Genomic DNA, 19,638 nt, shown 5'->3' with positions numbered 1-19,638 from the left:
TCGCCGTGGCAACGGCGCGGCGCGGCCCGGGCGGAAGCGCGCACCGGAGCGGAGGGTTCCCCCGTGGGGCGGGACGGGGGCGGGGCGGCTCCTGCACACCTCCCGCACACCTCCCGCGGCTGCTGCCCTTCCGCCGCCGCCATGGAGGGCTTCGTGGACTTCACCAACCGCAGCCAGGGCCGCGACCAGCTCTTCCGGTGAGTGCGGAGCCGGCCGCCGGCCCGGGGGCTCAGCCCGCCCGGCAGCGGCCCGGTGGGGCACCCCCGCGGGCCCAGCGGCGCCGTGGGCCGGAGCATCCCCGCGGCCCCTGCGGGTGCTGGGGCCCTCGGTCAGCCCCCGCCGCCGTCGGGCTGCCTGTCTCCGGCAGGAGAGCTGCCGGTAGTCCCCCCGCGGCGGACCCAGGCTCCGGGCGGGCCTCGGCCCCTCCTGGCCGGCCCCCCGCCGCCCCCTGCCCCCGCCGCCCCTGTCGTGGGGATCCTCGCCCCGGCACGGCCGGGGGACCAGAGGGGTGGCCTTCAGCTCGGGAACAAGCACTGCCCTCCTGCTGCCATTCCTGCCGATTGTCCGTGTTTCACCTGTGTGCCGTTTTCCTCGTTTTTTCCATTCCAGAGCCACTCAGTACACATGCATGTTGCTTAGCTATTTAATAGAGCATAAGGCTGGTAAAGAGAAGCTGGTAATGAAACTCAAGCAGTTGGAATCTAGCATGAGCTCTGGCCGGAAAAGTAAGTACCTGGTGTGTAGAGGGATAAGTCCTTCTTTACTTGCTCCTTCCAGCAAAACAGCTCCTGGCCTTGCGTTTTCTGTAATTAACTTGCCTTGAGCCACAAACCCTCTTTTAAGTATATTCACCAAATTGTCAATAGACCTTATCCCTGCCTTGACTTGCCAGGCTAAATAGGGCCAAACACGCTTTTATTACTTCCTCGGCCTCCTCTCCGGTCAGGCGACTTGAGTAATCAATGGGAGAACTAGAGAAATAAGTTAAGAGTCAGCTGTTGCTGCAGAGATCAAGTTGTCATCGCTGTTCAAGGACAGAGTTATATGACGCAAGGCTGGCTCACTGCACTCTCATTAGTCCTTCCAGCTAATGGGTTGAGATGGCCTAATGCTAAATATCATCATCCCAATAAAGTGACCTCTGAAGGACCATCCTTCAGTATGGCTTTTTATATCCTACTCTGCATATTAATTTTCTTTAGCATTTATACCATACTAAATCATAGACGCTTCTGTACTTTTCTCCTAATCTAACCGTTTGCATCACTTCATCTGTGTCACAGTTGCATCCATTATTGTTACACGATTGCAGTGGTTGTGTTGCTTGCTTTCAGGTTGATCTTACACCTACTTATCAATTGCTTGATCCTGGAACAACTTCAATATATGAGGCAAATACTCTGGTTTAATGTATTACCATGGTTTTGTTCTATTACTCCAGTTAGCTCCAGAGTATGGTAATTTCTGGCAGAGAGGCCAGCTGGTTTATCAGCACAGTTGTAATTCTCTTGCTTCTGCTAAACAAATCACTAATAGACGTCAGGCCTAAATTCAGGACTCTTGCAGTTCCACTAAGCTCAGATGCTGCCAACATCTGTCACTGTGACAGTGCGGCAGGTTATGAAAAGTATTTTGCATAATATTGTATTAACATTCATGGAGCAAAACCTAAACTGTGCAGCAGGTGAAATCAGGCTTGCCATATATTATAGCTTGAAACAGAATACACTGTTCCTGTTTGCAAGGAGCTGCATGTACCTCTGACAAATTCATGGCTGAGGAAGGACTTGGGTCTCAGTGTGCTTGGTGCATGAATCACCAGCTTTCACAGAAGCTTAGGAAAGTTGTAGCTCGTGGTTGCAACAGGGCTAGTGCAGCAACATCTCCTGTCCACAGGGTTAGGGGAAATCCAGTGAAGTATACAGCTGAAATTAGAGGCTCTGTTTGTGTCACCCTTTGACACTGGAATACCACACTCGTTCAGAGCTATGGGTGGTGTTGGTCCAGAGGGCACCCAGGCGCTGAGAACAGAACAGCAGGAGAAGGCTGCAAGTCCTGGCTATTGACAAGATTTGTGTGTGTGTCATGGGCTGGTGCAGGACAGAACTGAGATGTTTATATGCCTTTCCTCACTAATACTAGCTTCTCACGAGAAGAAAATACTTAAGCATACAAATGCCCAAAGCTCGCCAAGATTTTTAAAAGTACATGTGGACAGTGACATGCCAAGTTGCCCTGCGTAGGGCTGTGTCTCTTCTGTAAAGGCCACACTGTGCTAACCTTTGTGGGGTTTCTTGCAGTGTTCAGACTGGGCAACATGGTACATGCCTTGGTAGCAGCCAGGAGAACTACACAGCTGCCAGATGCGGTTCCTCGCTTCTGCCTTACAGCCTCCAACCTGACCCGTGCCATCTACTTCGTCTGCGATGCAGTCCTGTGGTTCAAGAGCGTTGGACTTCAACCTGACATCGATAAGGCAAAGTGGCGGAATTGGGCTACCAAGTGTTACTACTTTTCACTCCTGATGAATCTAGCCAGGGACTGGTATGAGATCTCCTGGAGGCTGGAACAAGCTGTACAGGAAGAAAAGATAAAGGAGAATTCCTTCTGGGACGAACACAGTCAGGAACGAAACTGTGCAAAATGTGATAGTTTGCACGGTTTTCTCCTCCTGCTATTTCAGATACTGAAAAGACATCCTCCTTTGCTGCTAGACTTGGTGAAGAATCTCTGTGATCTCTCAGGTCCTTTGGATACGCTAGGGATCTACAAGACCAACCCAGGAGTGATTGGTTTCTGTGGCGTCATCTCCTCCCTTGTGGGGATCCTCATGTTAGCAAGCCCACATCTGAAGCTGAAACAATGACATAACAGGAGCTGCACAGTATGCAGCGAGCCAACAGCTTTGATCCTCTGATAGGTTTTTATCCTCCATATGGCACTTTCAAAATGAACATGTCTTACAGTAACCTCAAGATTAATTTTGTCCTCTGGATAAGTGAATTCTACCCTTTTCCCTTCCCTGTGTCTTCACAGATGAGTTTGGTGCTATGACACGCTCCCTGATGGAGCGCAGGTGGGAGAAGACAGAGTAGTATTTCACAAACAGGAACAGGACTTGGAACATGGCTGCTAGATAAGGAAATACTGACGTTCCTATATTTTAATACAGGGTTGTGAAATAGCTGCATAGAAAACTATAACAGGTATATGACTCATAAATAATCATGTTTACACTGGGAAGCTGGAATTCACCAATCCAAGGTTCCTACAGCCAGATTTTCTATAGTGGGCTCAGGCAACTTAGGAACTGCAGGTAAAATGGCCTGAAGCCAAGTACGAGTATTCTGATGGGTTTGAGTTGATGACTCCTGTTATCTGTAGGCAGTGGTTTGAATGCAGTGTGATGGTAACCGAAGAGTGGTGTGAGCTGACCTCCCGATGACCTCTGTAGTGCACTGGTGATGCTGGATCTGTAATCTAGGGAGCGCCAACTTGTGTCCCAGGAAATCAGCACTTTCTTCTTTTCCTTTAATAATGTGAGCCAAGGGCTGTTGACCACCGGCTCTGACTTTTCCAGCGGGCTATGGCTGAGGAGTTCGGTGAAGGACAGTGTGTGGGAGAAGCTTGTCTGAGTGCTGATGATGCTGTGATTTGTAGGGAACTAGGTTTCCAAAGCTGTGAATCTGGAACCACTCACAAGCATTAAATTTCCCATTATACATGCACCTTAACTCCCAAACCCCTGTGATTCCAAGTGCAACAGTTTTCCATTAATCATATGGTGATAAGGAGCTTGTTTTGCTGTTTTAATTTTACATTAAAAAATCCAGTATAATAAGGAGCTTTAGAACCTGCAGTTAAGGAGAGAAGCCTGGCTTAGAGCTCGTTGAGTCAGAAAAACTGCAAGGGTGTGTTTCTGGTTGTGTAAGCTCTGGGAAGGAAGGGAATGGAGTTGATCGTGATAATATCGGAATCCCCTGTGAGAAGAAAAGCTGGATTTGGGCATTCGTGATTTATATTTTCCTCTCTGGTTCTCCCTATCCTCCCATCTCATGACCACGAGATTTTTTGCATGTTCCCTCACGGGTTGAATGAGTTCTACTATTTGAAAATGCCTTATATTTGCCCTGCAACTGCATTATTGTTCATCGCTTATCTTGCTAGGAATGATTGCCTGGCAGCGTAATCTAAGTTAAAGGAGAAATGCTGCATCGAGCTGTCTAACATGTCATGCAGTTGCTCCTGACTTTGCGGAGTACCAGTTCTGACAACATCTGAGAAAAATTTGCACATTATACAGGAGATAAAATTACCAATTTTTCTCCATCAGAGCTGGGCCTGTGTGTTCTGCTACTTTCTGGTGCAAGGGCTCCTTGTTTAATCTGTGAGTAGATGTGTACAGATACTACTCTAACCTTGACCGGGGTACTCGTTATTTATGGTGCTGTCTGGAAACAGAAATTAAAAGGTGCTGATCTCCTTCATTAAAAGGCAAAGGCTATGGAATTGAGTAGGCATGGTAAGGCACTGCCGCAGTTTATCTTAAGTCATTGTGGTCAGGCTTGAAATTACTTCCAGTTTGAATCTGAAGTGTTAGCCTGCCAATGAAGTGTTTAAACAAAAAAGAGGTTGCTGAGCAGGGTAATTAAGTGCGCTTGAAGACCAAGTGTGGCCTACAGCAGCTCTTCTTTTTAATATGGAAATAAATGCCACTAAAAGTGTAGAGTGTACTGGCAATTCAGACCATAATGGAGCATTATATGGGATTGTTGTCTTCAAGAGCTTCCTCGACTTTTTAACAATGGAATTTTTTTGTTTCTTTACTCCATTTGTCTTTGAGCTCCTGGCAATGCGCAGCCCATCCCTCCCTTGGTCAGATTTGATCATTATCCCAGTGTGTGGCAACCCCTGTAAGGAAAGAAGAGGAGCGCTGATGATCTGGCAGGGGAGGTTTAGCCATCTTTTCTCTACAGAATTTCATCTTGCAAAAACTATGTTTTGAATTCCTTTCAGGGATGCTCTCAGATACAAAATACTTCTTTCACTGGTTTGCAAAATGATTTCTCATTTTCTCTTGTATGTTGTGGGTAAAGGGAAATGGATTAATATAGTGATGTGGCCCCTAGTCAGCTACACCTCCCTGTGCCCTGAGGGGGGAGGAGGGTGGGTTTTCCCTTGTGCCAGGCAAACACTATGCAAGGCCATGAGCCAGGCTTTGATGTTTCTCCTGTAGGGACTAGTGTGGATTAGCAAGTACAGGCTTAATGCGGGAGGTGGGGCAGTGAATTTTCAGCCTGTCTCAGCCTTACCTGTCCCATTCTACATGATGTGTGTTGGAACATACGGGAGTAACTCTTCTTACTGGATGTTAAGCACTAATACTTGCCTTCTGCTCGCCAGCCGGAGGCTAGCAATTTAATGTATCTTAATGTAATGTGACTGAAGCCATAGAATCATAATCATATGGAGAAAATCCTTTTAGTGCCTTTTTTTTTTTAATATGTGTTTCTAATACAGCAGTTAGAATAAGGACAGCTGTTTGAACACAAGCAATAAACTGAGATAAGTGTGACACCGTGTCTGTGTGTGTAACTTGGAAGATGGTGTAAAGAAATGCTGAAGGAGGAATCCTCCCTCCCATCTCTGAATTTTATGAAGGATGATACTGTTAAAGAGACATTGCCTATAGTTGCATTTGGGTTATAGAACTTTCCTTTTGCAATAGCAAGGTGGCAGCCAGATTTGCCTATAGCTGCACTGGGGTTATGGAGCTTTCCTTTTGCAGTAGTAAGGTGGCAGCCAGATTCATCAGACTAATTAACAATCCCCATCTCAGCTGCAAAAACATGAAGTAACTATATGAGTACCAGATAAAATACATGAAATGCCCTGAAACGTAGTGACATTTTGAGAATTGCCATCGGTTGCCTTTGAGTACCTGTAGTGAGAGCTGGAGCCTTCTGCCCAGCATAGGCAAAGCTACAGTGCAAGGAACGGGTACACCAGCATTTTAGTATCTTATAAACAGCTTTTCATTTGGCTGGATCGTGGTGTCATAGGGCGAATCACTGCAGCTGTTTAAAAACAAGTGCCTGTTCAGGGCAGGGAGTGAAGGGTAACATCTCCAGCTGAGATGGCGAGGGATGGAGCCAGGGTAACCATTAAAAACAAGCTTACTGTTGGCTCCTATCCCCTAGAGTAGGAGCCTTGCAAACTTGGAAGCTCTAAAATGTCAGTTCCTGAACAATGTATAAAGCATTGCATTCAGCAATGTTTTAGCAAGAGTTTCTGAATTACTGGTCTGATACACATTTCATAATGGAAACAGTTAACAGGAGAGTGGTCTGTGTGAGATGTGCGAAGTAGTTTTCTATTATATTTACAGGCAAGGCCTTCCTAGTGTTAAAACCATGCTTGGCGTGATATTTCAAGAAATACGTGAGCCATTCAGGATTCGCAGGTGAGCAGCAAGAACAGTCAGAGATCTAAACACCAGCGTCTCCAGGGAGGGACCAAATGAACCAGTTCTGTAGAGGAAAGGTGACTGGGGGAGGGTATGAGAAGTCTTCAAGTGTTCAGAAGGTTGTCTGCCAAGAGGAAGGCGATAAATCAGTCTCTAAAACCATCCAGGAGGTAATACATTTATATTGCAGCAAAGGAGAATTAAATCACACTTTTTTTGAACTGTAAGTAAAATGAAAGACTAAATGGATTGCCCAGGAAGGGCAGTCCTGAAAAAGAAACCGGACAGAGATCTGCCGGCAGTGGTTTAGAGGGTGCTGATCCTCCCACAGAGCATGGAAATGAATTGGTTACCTTGCCAGCCCCCTTCCAGACCTAAGTGCAAAGATTCCTTTCAGGTCTTTGGGGATCTGGCTCATCCCCTCACTGTGGTTTTTTGAGGGATATGGAACAGACTGTGGAGACAAAGGTGTAAAACGGCTTCCAGCTCATCCAGTGAGCTCTAAATATTGCCTGGAGAAACACAGAAGGTATTTCTGGTGTGAGGTGAAGCAGAGGCGGGGTAGAAGCAATGGTACCTTTGCACTGCAGAGCCCAGGGCTGGCACAGCTTTTGCCTCAGAGGAAGGGGAGGGGATGAGCAAAGGCGTTAGTAGGGCAAAGGCTGTGTTGTCTGTTGATCCCAACTCTAGCCAAGGCAGAGAGAAGCTTGGCACGCACCCTGCACTTTTAGCAAGGCCAGTGGGGCTGGAAAAAGTGTCAGTGCCAAGAGAGCAAACTTTTGGGCAAGCTGCTGCCCTTTGTCCTGTTGTCTGGATTGCAGTGACTCACCCCACCACCGAGCTGGAGACAGCCCAGGACACTCATATGCCTCTGTACCCAGCTAGCAAGGCAGGCCTGCAGGCTTTGCAGAGCTCTGGGGTGGAAGCAATCTCCAGGCTCTTTGGGGCGAAAGTGGGTATTTTCCTCCCACGCATGGCTTTCTCACATCCCTGGGCAGTCTCCCACCCCCATGTACGAGCAGCACAGCTGGGAGCCACAGAGTCGTGTTGGGTGCACACCTCTGTGTCCTGCACATGAGTGCCAGGCAGCTGCAGGTGTTCAAGGACTTGGCTCTGGTGCTTGGGCTTCCCGTGATGCCGAGATGCATGCCAAGGGTCTCCCTGCCTCGTGCCAGGTGGTCCAGGACACACAGCAGCCTTGTGTCAGCAGGCTGCTTGGGCGGGTCATCTGCGCTGAGCCCCTTGGTTATTGCTGTGTCCTCTGGCATTTTTCTTTCCATCATGTTGTCCTTGTCTTATCAGCGTGGCTCGTCTGTGATCTCTGTAGTCAATAACCAGAACCTATCATGTCTCCATACAGGTGGTGTCTTCTTTCTTCTCAATCAATACTGCAAATGGATTTGTTAATTATGACGTGAGTTGGCAGAGTGCCTCCTGTGCACCAAGACAGGCTGGCCACGAAACAGCTGCAGTAGTGAGAGCATTGCTGGCAGGTCAAGGGGAGTAGTTGTTCCTCTCTGTGAAGCACTTGTGAGGTCACATTTGGGGAGCCATGTCCTGTTTTGGCCCCACCAGCACGGGAGAGATCTTGACTAGAGTCCAGCAGAGGATCGTGGAGAGGGTAAGACATTTAGGCGCATGGAGCACGTGCCATACCAGCGCAGACGGGAGCACAGGCCTTGCTCAGAGGTGCACAGAGCAAGGATAAGAGGTGGCAGGCACAAATTGCAACAGAGAAACTTCCAACTGGACATAAGGAAAAAAATAGTTTACCGTGAGTATGGTTAGCACAGGAATTTGGCTCCAGAGAAATGGGAATCTCACCCTTGGAGATTTTCAGGACTGGACATAACCTTGAACAGCCTGATCTAGCTTCAAGGGTAGTCCTGTTCTGAGCAAGAGTTGGATGAGGTGACTTACAGAGATCACTTCCAACCTGATTTTTTCCTCCATTCCTGTCTACTCCAAATGCCTAGAGCTTTCATAATGAAGTGTCTGCCCTGACCCTCAGCTAAAAGCCTCCTTACCAAAACCCTCCATGAATTCTCCTAGAAATTGTAGAGAAATCTGGCCAAACCAGATTGGTTTATGCAGGATGTGACACCCACATCTGCCTTCTGCTCCTTGTGCTTAGTAAACTCTCCTGGGGAGAAACTATGTTCTTGGTCTGTGTTGTGTTTCCCAACATGATAAGGTCCTGTTCCACCACGGGGCATAACAGGCTACAGAAATACAGGAAGGTTTTAATTTCTTAGGAAATACTGCCTGACTCTTCACCTTCTCCCTGGCTGCTCATGATCTGTTGCTTTTGAAGTGGTGAGGTCCAAGGGCACTTTTTTCATCTTCTCTTGATGGAGGGGCGTTAAACCCTGGTGCATCCCAGCTGTGCTGCAGCTTCTGGGCTTTGCAGGGAAGACAACAAAAGGGATTTTCTGCCATCATCTGTTCCGAATTACGGTGGCTTCAGGGAGCTCTTTGGCCAGTTTCCACCACAACCCGCCAGCTCCCAAACCCGTGCAACTGGGAGGTGGGGCCTCGTGGTGGTAGGGGCCAGGGCACGGTGCATCACTCTCAGAGGACCCGGGTGAAGGGACCGTGCAGCCACCATCCTCTGCTCCTGCTCTGCTGGGGACGGGCTGCCCCTCGGTGAGTAGCCTGTCTCCACCGGGTGCTCGGGGGACAGCTTCAGCGGGACAGGCAGGGTGAGAGCAGGGATCACCCGCTCTCCCTAAATCTCTTGAATTTCATCTGCTGCTAAGAAAAGGGAGTCTGTGCTGGGAGCTAGGGTTGTGCTTTCAGCTGTTACCCAGCTGGGAGCAGTGGAGACGGGTGTTTTGCGGTGCTTTTGTCACCCTCATCAAGCTGGGGCTGTGCAGGGATGGGTGCTGGCATTGTGAGCAGCAGAGCTGCAGGACAGATGTGCAGGAGGGGGATGCTGACCGCAGCTGGGCAGCTCACCATGTCCCTGCCCGCAGCTCCTCTCTCTGCTCCTGTCCTATCGTCTTACCCCTCCCCTGCCTGCATCTCAGCCTGGCCCTCGCGCACGTCTATTAACATCCTGGTTGCTCTGAGTTTGCTTTACAGCTCTGTCGGTGCCCTTTATCCTGCCTTGTACGGTAGCTCCTCCAGACTAGATGCCTCAACTAATTTTGTGGATCTTTGGGTGTTAAGACACACTAGCAGAGGAGGGCTGTGTGGAGTCATTGGTTTTACAGCTTAACTGGTAAAAAAGTCAAGCGTTAGGCACTGACACATCCGTTACACCCATGGGAGGTGCATGTCTCAGCCCAGCTCCCAGCCCCACTGTGCTTAGGGGGTGCAGGCGTGAGCTGGGGGAGGCCAAGCCCAGCTCTGCCTTTACAGCGGGGTCTGCAGCTCCCAACTTTGCTTTACAGGTGGATGCATCACAATGACAGCGAAGAAGAATCAAACTGTGCAGAATGGAAGTGCCAAGGTGGGTGTGGGAAGGGGGAGAGAGGGGAGGGCAGAGGTTTGCCAAGGGCGCCAGGTGGTGCATACTGACACTGCCAGATGAATACAAGCCACATCTCACACTGTCCCTCGTGCTATATACAGCATATATAACCCCTGTTATCTTTATATGGATCTTTACCTGCAATAATATAGAGCATCATCAAAGGGAAAGGATAAAACCTTTCACTTGCTTGAAATTAAATAGTTCAGAACCAAGTTAACTCTGAGCTGATGCGAGACCTTGGTGAAACCAGCTGGCAGTGCCTGTCCTCCTGTCCTTTGTCTGTGTCCCTACGGTGGACCCCAGACCTCAAGCAGTCATGCTGCTTGGATGCAATGCTGCTCTGAACAGCTAGAGCCCCTGGGATTGCTGAACTGCGGGATTTGTGAGAGGGCTGGCTCCACGTCAAGCCAAAATTAGCACAGTGTAGCACAAAACGATACAGTTTTTCTCAAACATGCAAATTCACAGTCTGGTCATGGTTACAAGCGGGACATGAAGCCAAACTTGCCTCTCACCCACTGGTGATCAGAGGAAAGCTCAGCTTTGCCTTTTTTTCTGTCCTGTGCAGCCCTCATGGCTGCTGTGGTGAGACAATGCTCCCTTCGGTCCTCCCCTGGAGCTGCAACATCTCCCTCAGTTGTCCCACCTCACCAGCTGGGTACCAGGCAAGAGCAGCAGCTGGAGCACAGGCTCATCCTGCTTGCCCAGCTTTGAGGGACCTACCTCCAGCCATGCTCTGGCACTGGCAGTGCACACAGGTGTCGGCTGTGCTGGTTTATACTGGTATCCCACATTGCCTGTGCTAGCAGGGTGTGGGGGTGCGGTGCCTTGCCGCCTCGAAGAGCTCTGGTGCCCTTTTCTTACAGCAGTGGCTCCTACCAAAGCCCTGTGTGCCCTCAGGGACAGACTTATTCCTCTCCCCTTCTTTTTGAGGTCCATATGCCTTATTTGCCACGGTGGTGACAAGACAGACAGGATAGAGGTGCCACATAGGCACTGGCCAGTGCTGGTCCAAGGATAGGAGCAAGGGCTGGGTCAGATAGAAGGAGCAGGGTAGAAAGCCAGAGGGACCACCTGGACAGTTGGGCTTGGGAGATGGGGGGAGTGGGGACCATCACCGACACTGCCTGTGGTGTCCATGCTCCTTCTGCGGCAGCAGCCAGCGTGCTTGTCCATGGCTGTGCCATACACAACGTAACTGGGAGACCCTCAGTGAGGGTTGAGAAATGCCCTCCTCCTCCAACGTGAGCTGCGGTCCTCTGCCACCAAGATGTGGTCAAGAGGGCATTCTTCAGGGAAGAGCTGTTGGCTGACTGATGCCCATCTGCCATGCATAGGAGAATGTACTGCAGAGGGTCCTGCAGCTGCCGGTGGTGAGCTCGACCTGCGAAAGCCTCCAGCGGACCTACGCCAGCACCAAGGAGGCCCACCCGCTCGTGGCCTCAGTGTGTGAGGTCTACGAGCGGGGTGTGCAGGGTGCCAGCGCCTTGGCCATGTGGAGCGTGGAGCCCGTGGTGCGCAGGCTGGAGCCTCAGTGTGAGTCCATCCACGGGGGGGAACACGGCAGGGGGGAGCCCACCAGAGCCTCCTTTGGTGGGACAGCACTGGCACTAGCATGAGCCTAGCACAGCCCAGGTGCTTTTCTTACCAACCCACCCCATGCTTTTGCCCAAGGCAGTCGCTGTGGCCAACAATCTGGCTTGCCGGGGCTTGGACCACCTGGAGGAGAAGATCCCTGCCCTCCAGTACCCAGTTGATAAGGTCAGTCACAGTCAGGACATTCTAAGACACCCCCGACCCCTCTGCAGAGCCCACATCTCTGGTCTTGTTTCTGGATGGTGATGGGCTACTGGGGGAGAAACAAGGCAGCACCTCCAAGCAAGGGCTCCTCCAGGGTTCCTGCAGCCCAGGGGATGGTTGGGGTGCTCCCAAACATAGGTCAACAGTGTCCTGTGTCCCATCCCTGCCAGCTACCTTCAGCCCAGGCTCAAGAGAGCTGTTATGCTCCTCCTGGGGCTGTCTACTTGCATAGCTGCCATGGGTTCCTGTGGTCCCTCTGGCTGTCCCATGCCACCCCAAGCACACCAGCAGGGCTGTGTTCTCTGCCCACAGCTCGCATCTGAACTAAAGGGCACCATCTCCTCCCCCCTCCAAAGTGCCAAAAGCACCATTGGCAACTCCATGGATAAGATCATGGAGCTGGCAGCCGAGGGCTACGAGGTCACCAAGAACACAGTGGAAACGACAGCAAGGTACACGAGGAGGAACTCAGTGAGCCAGATGGCAGCCGCAGGGGTCGACACGGCCCTGGGAGGGCTGGAGAAGCTGATGGAGTACCTGCTGCCAGAGGAGGATGAAGAAGCAGGTAGTCCTGATACCCAAATCCCCTCATCTGGTAAGGGCTGGATGTACCTGGGGTGACACCTCACTCATGGGGTGCAAGTGGCAGGAGAAAAACACTGGATTTTGGTGTAGGGATGCCTAGAAGGGTCGTCCTGCCAGGACATAAACCTTCCACTGCTCTCCTGCCTTTAGATCAGAAGCCCAAAGAGACACGTGAGTCAGCAGCAAAGGTCTCCCAGCAGCAGACCAGTGCTCCCAGCACCCTGGGCCGGATCAGCGCCTTGGTTAGCACCGTCTCCCACCGTGCTTACCAGCAAACCACCCAAAGCCTCCAGCATGCCAAAGCCAAAGGGCAGGAGCTGGCCACCTGGATCCCTGTCTTGGTGAGTGCCAAACCCATCTGCCAGGTTCCTCCTCCCCCATACCCTTTTTGGGGCTGATTCTGCTTTTGGCTGAGACATTTCAAGCTCCTCGGAGCACGTCCGAGGGCAGGCTGGTGGGCACTGCTGTTTCCCCCACTCAGCAAGATGAGCCGAGGGCTGGTGGTTCCCACAGCACGTTCACACACAACTTTGTACCATATTAGTGGGACAAGTTATTTTTAGCTGGCTCCCAATGTATACTGTTGATTTATGGCCTTGCCATAACATCCTTCCTAAAGCAAAAAGCGCCTGCAGAGGCTCAGAGAGGATGAGGAGAAGGAGGCACCTCTCCTCTTCCACCCAGCGCTGCGGCAGGAACCCCTTCCCTGGCCTATGCCAAAATCCTGGACCTCCCGGCTGCCCTCCGGATTTCTTCCGGCATGCATCAATGAACCCCTCTGCTCCCTGTGCACCCCAGGGACCCTGTGAAATCCTCAGGCTAAGCAGGATGGGGCGGATGGGACCTGCCAGCTCCCCCCAAACAGTGGCTTTTTGTTCCTCTTCCAGGGCAGCCTGGCCAAGCCGAGTGTACCTGCAGCGCCACGGGTCCACGGTGATGGGCAGAGCACTGCGGGTGGCTGGCTGAGCCAGCGGCAGAGCAAGGTGCCAGAGCAGAAGCAGGAGAAGGTGGGGAAGAAAGATGACCACACCAAGGAGGTACAGAGAAAAGGGGAGCAGTGGGCCAGGGGTGCCCCAAAGCATCCTCCTGCCCATGGGCCATGTGGGGGATGTTCCCCCCGTAGCTGTGGGGGTCAGGCCCTCATCCCCACTCAACCCTGAATTTCAACCTGGAGGAGGCAAGGGGAAGTTGGCAGGGGGCATCCCCAGCAGCCCCCTTCCCTAATGCCCCAAAGCTGCAGGCTGTGGGCAGCCCCTGAGCTGGACAGGGTCACCCTGGCTTGTATATTCAAGACTCCTTTGCTGCTGTGGGGTGTCAGCACCGAGCTTCCTACCGAGCCCCTGAACACCCCCGAAAAATCTCCCTTCGTGGTCCCAGCAGCGAGGGGCAGTGTGAGCCGGGGGTCTGGGAACAGTCCCCAGCAGCAGCTCCGCTGGGACGTGGGGACGGGAAGCAGCAGGTTGGGGTCACTGCCCTTCGCCTCTGCCTGCAGCGGAAGCACAGCCCAGGGCAGAGGGTCTCCAGGGGCCTGGGCAGGGGGGGCAGTGGAAGCGACAAGGAGTGACCCTGCTGCAAAGGGCTGTGGTGGCTTTTGCAAAGCAGCGAGCTGAAAGCACTCTGGCTGTGAGCTGCAGGGGGGATGGGGAGCCCAGGTCCACCCATGTCCTACCTGGAGCAGCTGCTGGGGCCAGCGGCTGAGCTGGTTTCTCTTGACAGGCAGGGGACAACCCTGGGCTGGTGGGCAGCGTGGCTCACAACCTGCAAACCGCCTGTGCCTCCGGCATCTCCAGCGTGAAGAAGGTTCCAGCCGTGGCCTGGGATGCAGCAGAGGGGTTGATCCTTTTCACCCCCCGCAGGCTGTCCAAGGCCATGGAGACAGTGGATGCTCTCGGGGGGACCCTCGTCAGTGCCCCCAAGCATCTGCTGGGCACCCTGTACAGCTACGTGCCGGTGAGTTTATCCCCAGCCAGGTCCCGTCCATCTCCAGCGAGCCTCATTTTCTCCAATCATGAGCACCCCATAGCTCCAGGCAGGAGGTACCAGAGCGGGGAAATGGGGTGCTTTCAGGACACCTCAGTCTCACCCTCCTCCTGAGCATCCCCCAAGCCATGACAGTGTGTTTCCCCCGACAGAACCAGCAGGTTGGCTGGTGATGGCACCTTCACACAGTTCATGCCCAAGCCAGGCTGTGACCACAAATTCCTGGGAAGGTGAAAGTTCAGGCTGAGACCATGTCCCCTCTCCTTTCCCCCACCCTGCTGCTCCCCTGGGACCACCTCTCCACTGCAGGTGCCTGGGCTGCACCCACCCACTCTCCTCCACTGTGGACCCTTCTGGGTGCAAATTTGCTTGTCCTGAGGTCCCCCTAGTTCTGAGGGGGCTGTGTGGCACAGGGAGAGCAGGGCTGGCCGGCAGGTTCAGCCTGGCTGGGTGCTCACCCGTCTCTCAGCTCCGCAGGCAGTCAGTGAAGGCAGAGGAGCCAGCCGGGGGCAGCAAGCCCAGCCCGGAGACGGAGCAGAAGGAGGAGGACACCAAGCCTGCCCCCCCCTCCGCTGAGGAGAAATCCCAGCTGAGGGGCGACTGGCGGCTGTACCGTGGCCATCACCCCCTCTCCTTCCTGGGGCTCGAGGACCCCCTGTTCCTGCGGCACAACCTCTACCGCAGCCCTGCCTTCGAGCCCGAGTGCCCCCTCCCACGGAAATCTGCCTTTGCCCCCTACAACAGGCGGGTGAGCGAGGGCTCCTACCGCTTCAGCCCCGAGGCCATGTACAGCCGGGCTTACTACACCAACCTCTACGCTCCTGCCTTCAAGAAGGACTGAACCGGTGGGGAGGACGATCGCAACCTGGCCCCACTGTAATCCCCCGCCCTCAGCACGCTTTGCCCAGCCCCCGCGCCCCCCCCCTGCCAGCTGCCCGCATGCACCCCTGTAGTGGGACAGGAGCTCAAAGTGGTAGACATGCCGTGGGATGTCATCTTCTGGAGTGTATTGGGGCTAGGATGGGGGAATAAAGGCAGCCAAAAGCCCTGTCGGTGGAAGGAGAAGGTAGGGGGAGGTGGGACCAGAGGGATGAAGGAGATCCGGAAAGCATTGAGACCAGAAAAGAGAAAAAGGGACCAGCCAGGCCTGGCACTGGGCTACCCTGGTCCCTGTGGAGCATACGGTGCGGACCTTAGATGGACTATATGTGGAGAACAGCACTGAGACAAAGCAGGGAGGACAGCAAAGCCATCATGTTTGCATCACCACAGCAAGCCTAGTTCCCCAGTGGCAGGGCCCATCCCTGGCCACAGAATGTTCTTCTGTGAAGGAGCCAAAGGTCCCCACGGACCAGCAGGACTCATGGGTAGGAAAGCCCCCTAGGCACCCACACCCAGCTGGTGGTGGGATGGATGGTGGGGTCAGGAAGACCAGTGAGAACAGGTGGAGCTCCTGGAGCCCCTCTCTCCCGCAGGACCGCCTCGCTTCCCACAACACCTTGTTGTATCTGCTGCAATAATAAACCTTCCCGAGCTGCTCTGCTCAGCTGCTTTATGAGAGCGAGCCACCAAAACGAGGGAGCGGAGTGGGGTGAGTCACCCAACCCAGGGCTGAGGGAGCAGGTACGGGAAACGCATCGCTGGGTCGCTGCTGCAGCAACGGTGGGTGCTCGTGCCCAGCACAGTACGTGTCTCTTCCCATGCCCCGAGTACAAATTCACAGCCCCAAGGAGCTGGGGGCCTCCTGCCAAATACAATTTATTGCATTTCCAGAAGAACACAGCAGAGAAATCAGTGTCCGTACTGCACACACAAGCCCTTTCCCAGGCATACAAGGGGGAGGGTTTGGGGAGAGGCAGGGAAAAACTTCCCAGCAGCAGCAGCAGAGTTTGGCTACGAGCCCGGCAGCCCCTTCCCCACCTCCTTTCCTCCCCAGGGACAGGCAGCCTTACAGATGGAGCGGCTTGGGAAGGCGCACGGTGCGATCCCTGTCCTGGGAATGAGCCACGTGTCTGTTTTTTCCCAGGCACAGTCTGTACGGTGCTTGCACAAGGGGAACGGCTGCGGTTGCTGGGAGGCTGTGGGAGAGAAGACCACAAGCAGGAGAGTTCAAAAGCAAAACGGGTGGGATGGGAGGCGTCAGCCCTCCCTGAGGTCCTCTGGGGTCGGCCAGTGCTGTGGGCTCTGGAACACTGACATGGTGATGCACAGTTGGGAACCGCCAGTGGCTCCCCAGTGGAGAAACTGCACCTTGCCAGTTCATGGGGGCTCCAGGGGTTATCAGAGGAAGACCCTGATGCGCATTAATAAGGATCCCAGGGTAGAGGCAGGGGGACAGGGAGCCGCGTGGCTGTGCAGCAGCGTGTCCTCACTGTTCACCAACAGCTCAGGCAGCTCCTGCTGAAGAAGCTGGGGATGATGCTGCCTGGAGCTGCGGCAAAATCACCTGGTGGTTTCCAGCATCAGAAGATGGAAGGAGAAAGCAGGAGGCACCTAAAAAGCTGGTACAGCAGAGTGGAAACTCTGCCCCATCACAGAGCCAAGAGGAAGGCACTACAGTCCTCAGCTGCACTGGCTGCACATGGCAGGACACCCAGACTCCGACATTAGGAGGACAGCAAGGAACCCATCATACTTATGGAAACACACCATCTCCATGGGCATCCGGGGGGAGGCTGGGTCCAGCTGGGTAGCACAGAGAGAAGCAACACTCACACTGTAGCTCAGAGGGAGTCCGTTCGCTTACGGGCAAACACAGATGACATGGTCTTGACAATGCCGCGGATCCCTGTACCCTTTTTCAGTGCCAGTTTGGTGTCAGGGATGCGCTTGGCCAGTCCATGGAAGACCATGAGGGCCCCATGATAAGCCTCGGCTGCAGAGACCTCATAGAAACCACAGTCTAAAGAGAGGGCCAGGAGCCGACCCTCCTCACTGGACACCACCCGTCGGTGGTGCAGGTCCCGTTTGTTGCCCACGATGATGATGGGCACCTTCTCCTGGCTCTGCCCCTCCTTGGTGGCCTTGATGAACTGGATTTTAGGGGGCAGGATGTTGAAGCTGGCACGGTCACAGATGCTGTAGACCAGGACAAAGCTGTCTGCCCACTGGATTCGCTTCTCCTCTGAGGAGCCCTCCTCTGCCTGTTCCTGGGGTATGAGAAAAGGAAGGGTCTTTTATCCCACCCCCTCCCTCCCTCCCTCCATGCCTGCCTCCTAGCACAGGGTGCAGCAATCCGGAGCCCATTGGGACAGGGACAGATAGCAAGCAGCAAAAGGAAAGAAAGAGGAGTACTGAGGAAGGCAGCCAAACCTCATCTAAGAGACACAACTCAGGCTTCAGCATCATTGTCCTCAGCTTATCACCCAGCCACTGTATCACCTGCAGCCTGTAGGTGATAACAACGTGGGGACCTCAGAGTGGCAAGTCCACTTCGTTAGCGCAGTCCTGTGCTCAGCCTGGGCTGGTAATGTTAGTGCTCCAGCTCTAATGTCCTCAGCCAGAGGACCGTGGGCTACGGTGACTATTGCTACCCTGCCAGCGACGCTGCTGCCCTGTGCTCTGCAGGCAAGAAGGATTTGGCTGCCTACACACCATCTGACACGAGAACTTTGCTCAGCTGGAGCTCCCTGCCTGTGGTTCCTTATAGTCAACTTTTAGTAGAGGGGTTTTTTGTCCCTGGGGTGAAAGCAGGTGACAGGAGTGGAGCTCTCTCACCTGGGAATTAGGGACATCCCAGATGTGGAAGAGAATCTCTCGACCATCCACGGTCAGGTTGTGGCTGTAGATGAATTCTGCCAAAAAAAAAAAAAAAAAAAAAAAAAAATCATCTTCATAGACCCAAGAGATAGCTCCCTCAACCCTGGTCTTCTCTTCATGGGGACAAGCCTGTCACATCCACCCTGGCAGACCATGCTCCTCAAGGCAAGGTCCAGCAACAACCACAGGGAGCATGGTGGCCCTCACAGCTGTGACTGCCCCAGCCTGCCTCCACCCCAGCCCCACCGGTGCCACCAGCTGCCACTCAGGACCTTCTGCACCCCAGAGAAGCAGTTGTGGAGCAAGAGATGGGTTGCTGAACAGATACACTCATCGAGCCCCTCAGGAGCTGGCAAAGGCTCTGGAGAAGAGCAGGAGTGGACGCGACGCAGTGAAACGCAGCAGGCAGGAGCAAGCGTGCCTCCTGCACCCGTCACTCACGGAACTGGCCGGGCTCTGGCCTGGCACTCACTCACCCATGTCTCCGTACTCCCCGATAAAGCGCCGGGTCAGGAAACGCACGGTCAGAGCTGCAGAAGGAAGGATGGAGATCACCAGAATAGCCCTAAACCTGACGGATTTTTCTTTTTACGTGCAGAGCAGAGTCAGGCACCGTTACCCTGCACACTCACACTAGCAGGAACGACCTCTGGTCTCCCCCCAGCCACAATGACAGCAGGTCTGCGGGCAGAGCACGAACCACCGGGCCATCAGCAAACCGCAGCGTAGCAGAGCCCACCTTCCCGCACGGCTCGCCCGCTGCCTGCACGGCTGTGCCCGGCCTCCCACCCGACGGCTCGGCCTCATCCCACCGGCTCGCTGCGGGGCAGCTCCCCGCATGCTGCTGCAGCGCCGGCTGCTCGGTTTGGTTCGGGGTTTTTTTGCCGGGGAAAAGGACACAAACAGGTCTCCCCGCCCGGGGACCCTCCCGCTCCCCCCCGGTTCTTACCCGATTTCCCCACGCTGTCCGCCCCCATCACCAGGACGTTCGCCTCCGCCCGGAGCGCGGCGGGGCCGGGCGGCTCGGCGAGGGCCGGGTGCCCGGGGGTGAAGCTGGCGCTGCGGCGCAACGGCAGCCGGAGCCCCATCGCGGCCGCGGTGCTGCCCCGCCGCCGGCGTGTGCGGCGCCTCCCGGCGCGGCCGAGGAGCCAGCGCTTCCCACGGCGCCCGGGGGACCGGCGGGGCCATGCCCCCCCCCCAGCCGCAGGGGCGGCGCAGCGGGAGCTGCGGGCGGCCGGATGAAGAACTTTTGTTACGGCTCAGACGCGGCTGCCTGCGCCAGCGCCGTCCCGGGGGGCTGCCCACGCCCGCACCCCCGGCGCGCTGGCCCTCGGGGGGGGGGCGCAGCCCCTCGCCCCGCTCTCCGCGGTGGCCGTGGGAGCGCCTGCGAGCGGCGGGGCGGCTGGAGCGCCCCACGCGTGGCGCAGCGGCTCAGGGGCGGCCGAGCATCCTCTGGCGGGCGACGGAGCGGTGTCCCCGGGCGACGGAGCGGTGTCCCGCGAGCGACGAAGCGCCCCCCAGGGACGGGGCGCCCCGCGAGCAGCCTACCCCTTGCCCCCGCACCGCCCAC

General features: G+C 54.5%; 3 protein-coding genes across 6 annotated transcripts; 2 read left to right on the top strand and 1 right to left on the bottom strand.

Annotated features, from left to right (window-relative positions):
• Positions 1 to 66: 66 nt before the first annotated feature.
• Positions 67 to 5,575, top strand: PEX11A (peroxisomal biogenesis factor 11 alpha). Its single transcript, XM_037394182.1, has 3 exons — positions 67 to 197; positions 610 to 725; positions 2,301 to 5,575. Exons 1-3 carry the CDS (start codon positions 142 to 144, stop codon positions 2,864 to 2,866), a joined length of 738 nt encoding a protein of 245 aa, XP_037250079.1. The 5' UTR covers positions 67 to 141; the 3' UTR covers positions 2,867 to 5,575.
• Positions 5,576 to 5,667: 92 nt separating this feature from the next.
• Positions 5,668 to 15,864, top strand: PLIN1 (perilipin 1). 3 transcript variants are annotated; one of them, XM_037394177.1, is made up of 10 exons: positions 5,668 to 6,463; positions 7,827 to 9,112; positions 9,862 to 9,920; positions 11,282 to 11,480; positions 11,623 to 11,705; positions 12,057 to 12,339; positions 12,480 to 12,670; positions 13,217 to 13,366; positions 14,046 to 14,279; positions 14,779 to 15,864. In XM_037394177.1, the coding sequence occupies exons 3-10, from the start codon at positions 9,876 to 9,878 to the stop codon at positions 15,148 to 15,150; spliced, it is 1,557 nt and encodes a 518-aa protein (XP_037250074.1). In that variant the 5' UTR covers positions 5,668 to 6,463; positions 7,827 to 9,112; positions 9,862 to 9,875; the 3' UTR covers positions 15,151 to 15,864. The 3 variants fall into 3 exon arrangements, with proteins under 3 accessions (XP_037250074.1, XP_037250075.1, XP_037250076.1); XM_037394178.1 differs by having other exon boundaries at positions 5,668 to 8,087; XM_037394179.1 differs by having other exon boundaries at positions 5,668 to 9,112; positions 12,057 to 12,309.
• Positions 15,654 to 19,637, bottom strand: LOC119150958 (ras-related and estrogen-regulated growth inhibitor-like protein). 2 transcript variants are annotated; one of them, XM_037394180.1, is made up of 4 exons: positions 19,018 to 19,637; positions 18,545 to 18,598; positions 18,027 to 18,103; positions 15,654 to 16,387 (listed from the first exon to the last, which is right to left on the bottom strand). In XM_037394180.1, the coding sequence occupies exons 1-4, from the start codon at positions 19,154 to 19,156 to the stop codon at positions 15,671 to 15,673; spliced, it is 987 nt and encodes a 328-aa protein (XP_037250077.1). In that variant the 5' UTR covers positions 19,157 to 19,637; the 3' UTR covers positions 15,654 to 15,670. The 2 variants fall into 2 exon arrangements, with proteins under 2 accessions (XP_037250077.1, XP_037250078.1); XM_037394181.1 differs by having other exon boundaries at positions 16,044 to 17,458.
• Position 19,638: the final 1 nt, after the last annotated feature.

The sequence above is a fragment of the Falco rusticolus genome, chromosome 7, assembly GCF_015220075.1.
Source record: "Falco rusticolus isolate bFalRus1 chromosome 7, bFalRus1.pri, whole genome shotgun sequence".
NCBI classification, from domain to species: Eukaryota; Metazoa; Chordata; class Aves; order Falconiformes; family Falconidae; genus Falco; species Falco rusticolus.
The sequence above is the reverse complement of the archived record's forward strand: the minus strand, read 5'-3'. Positions and strand labels throughout refer to the sequence as shown.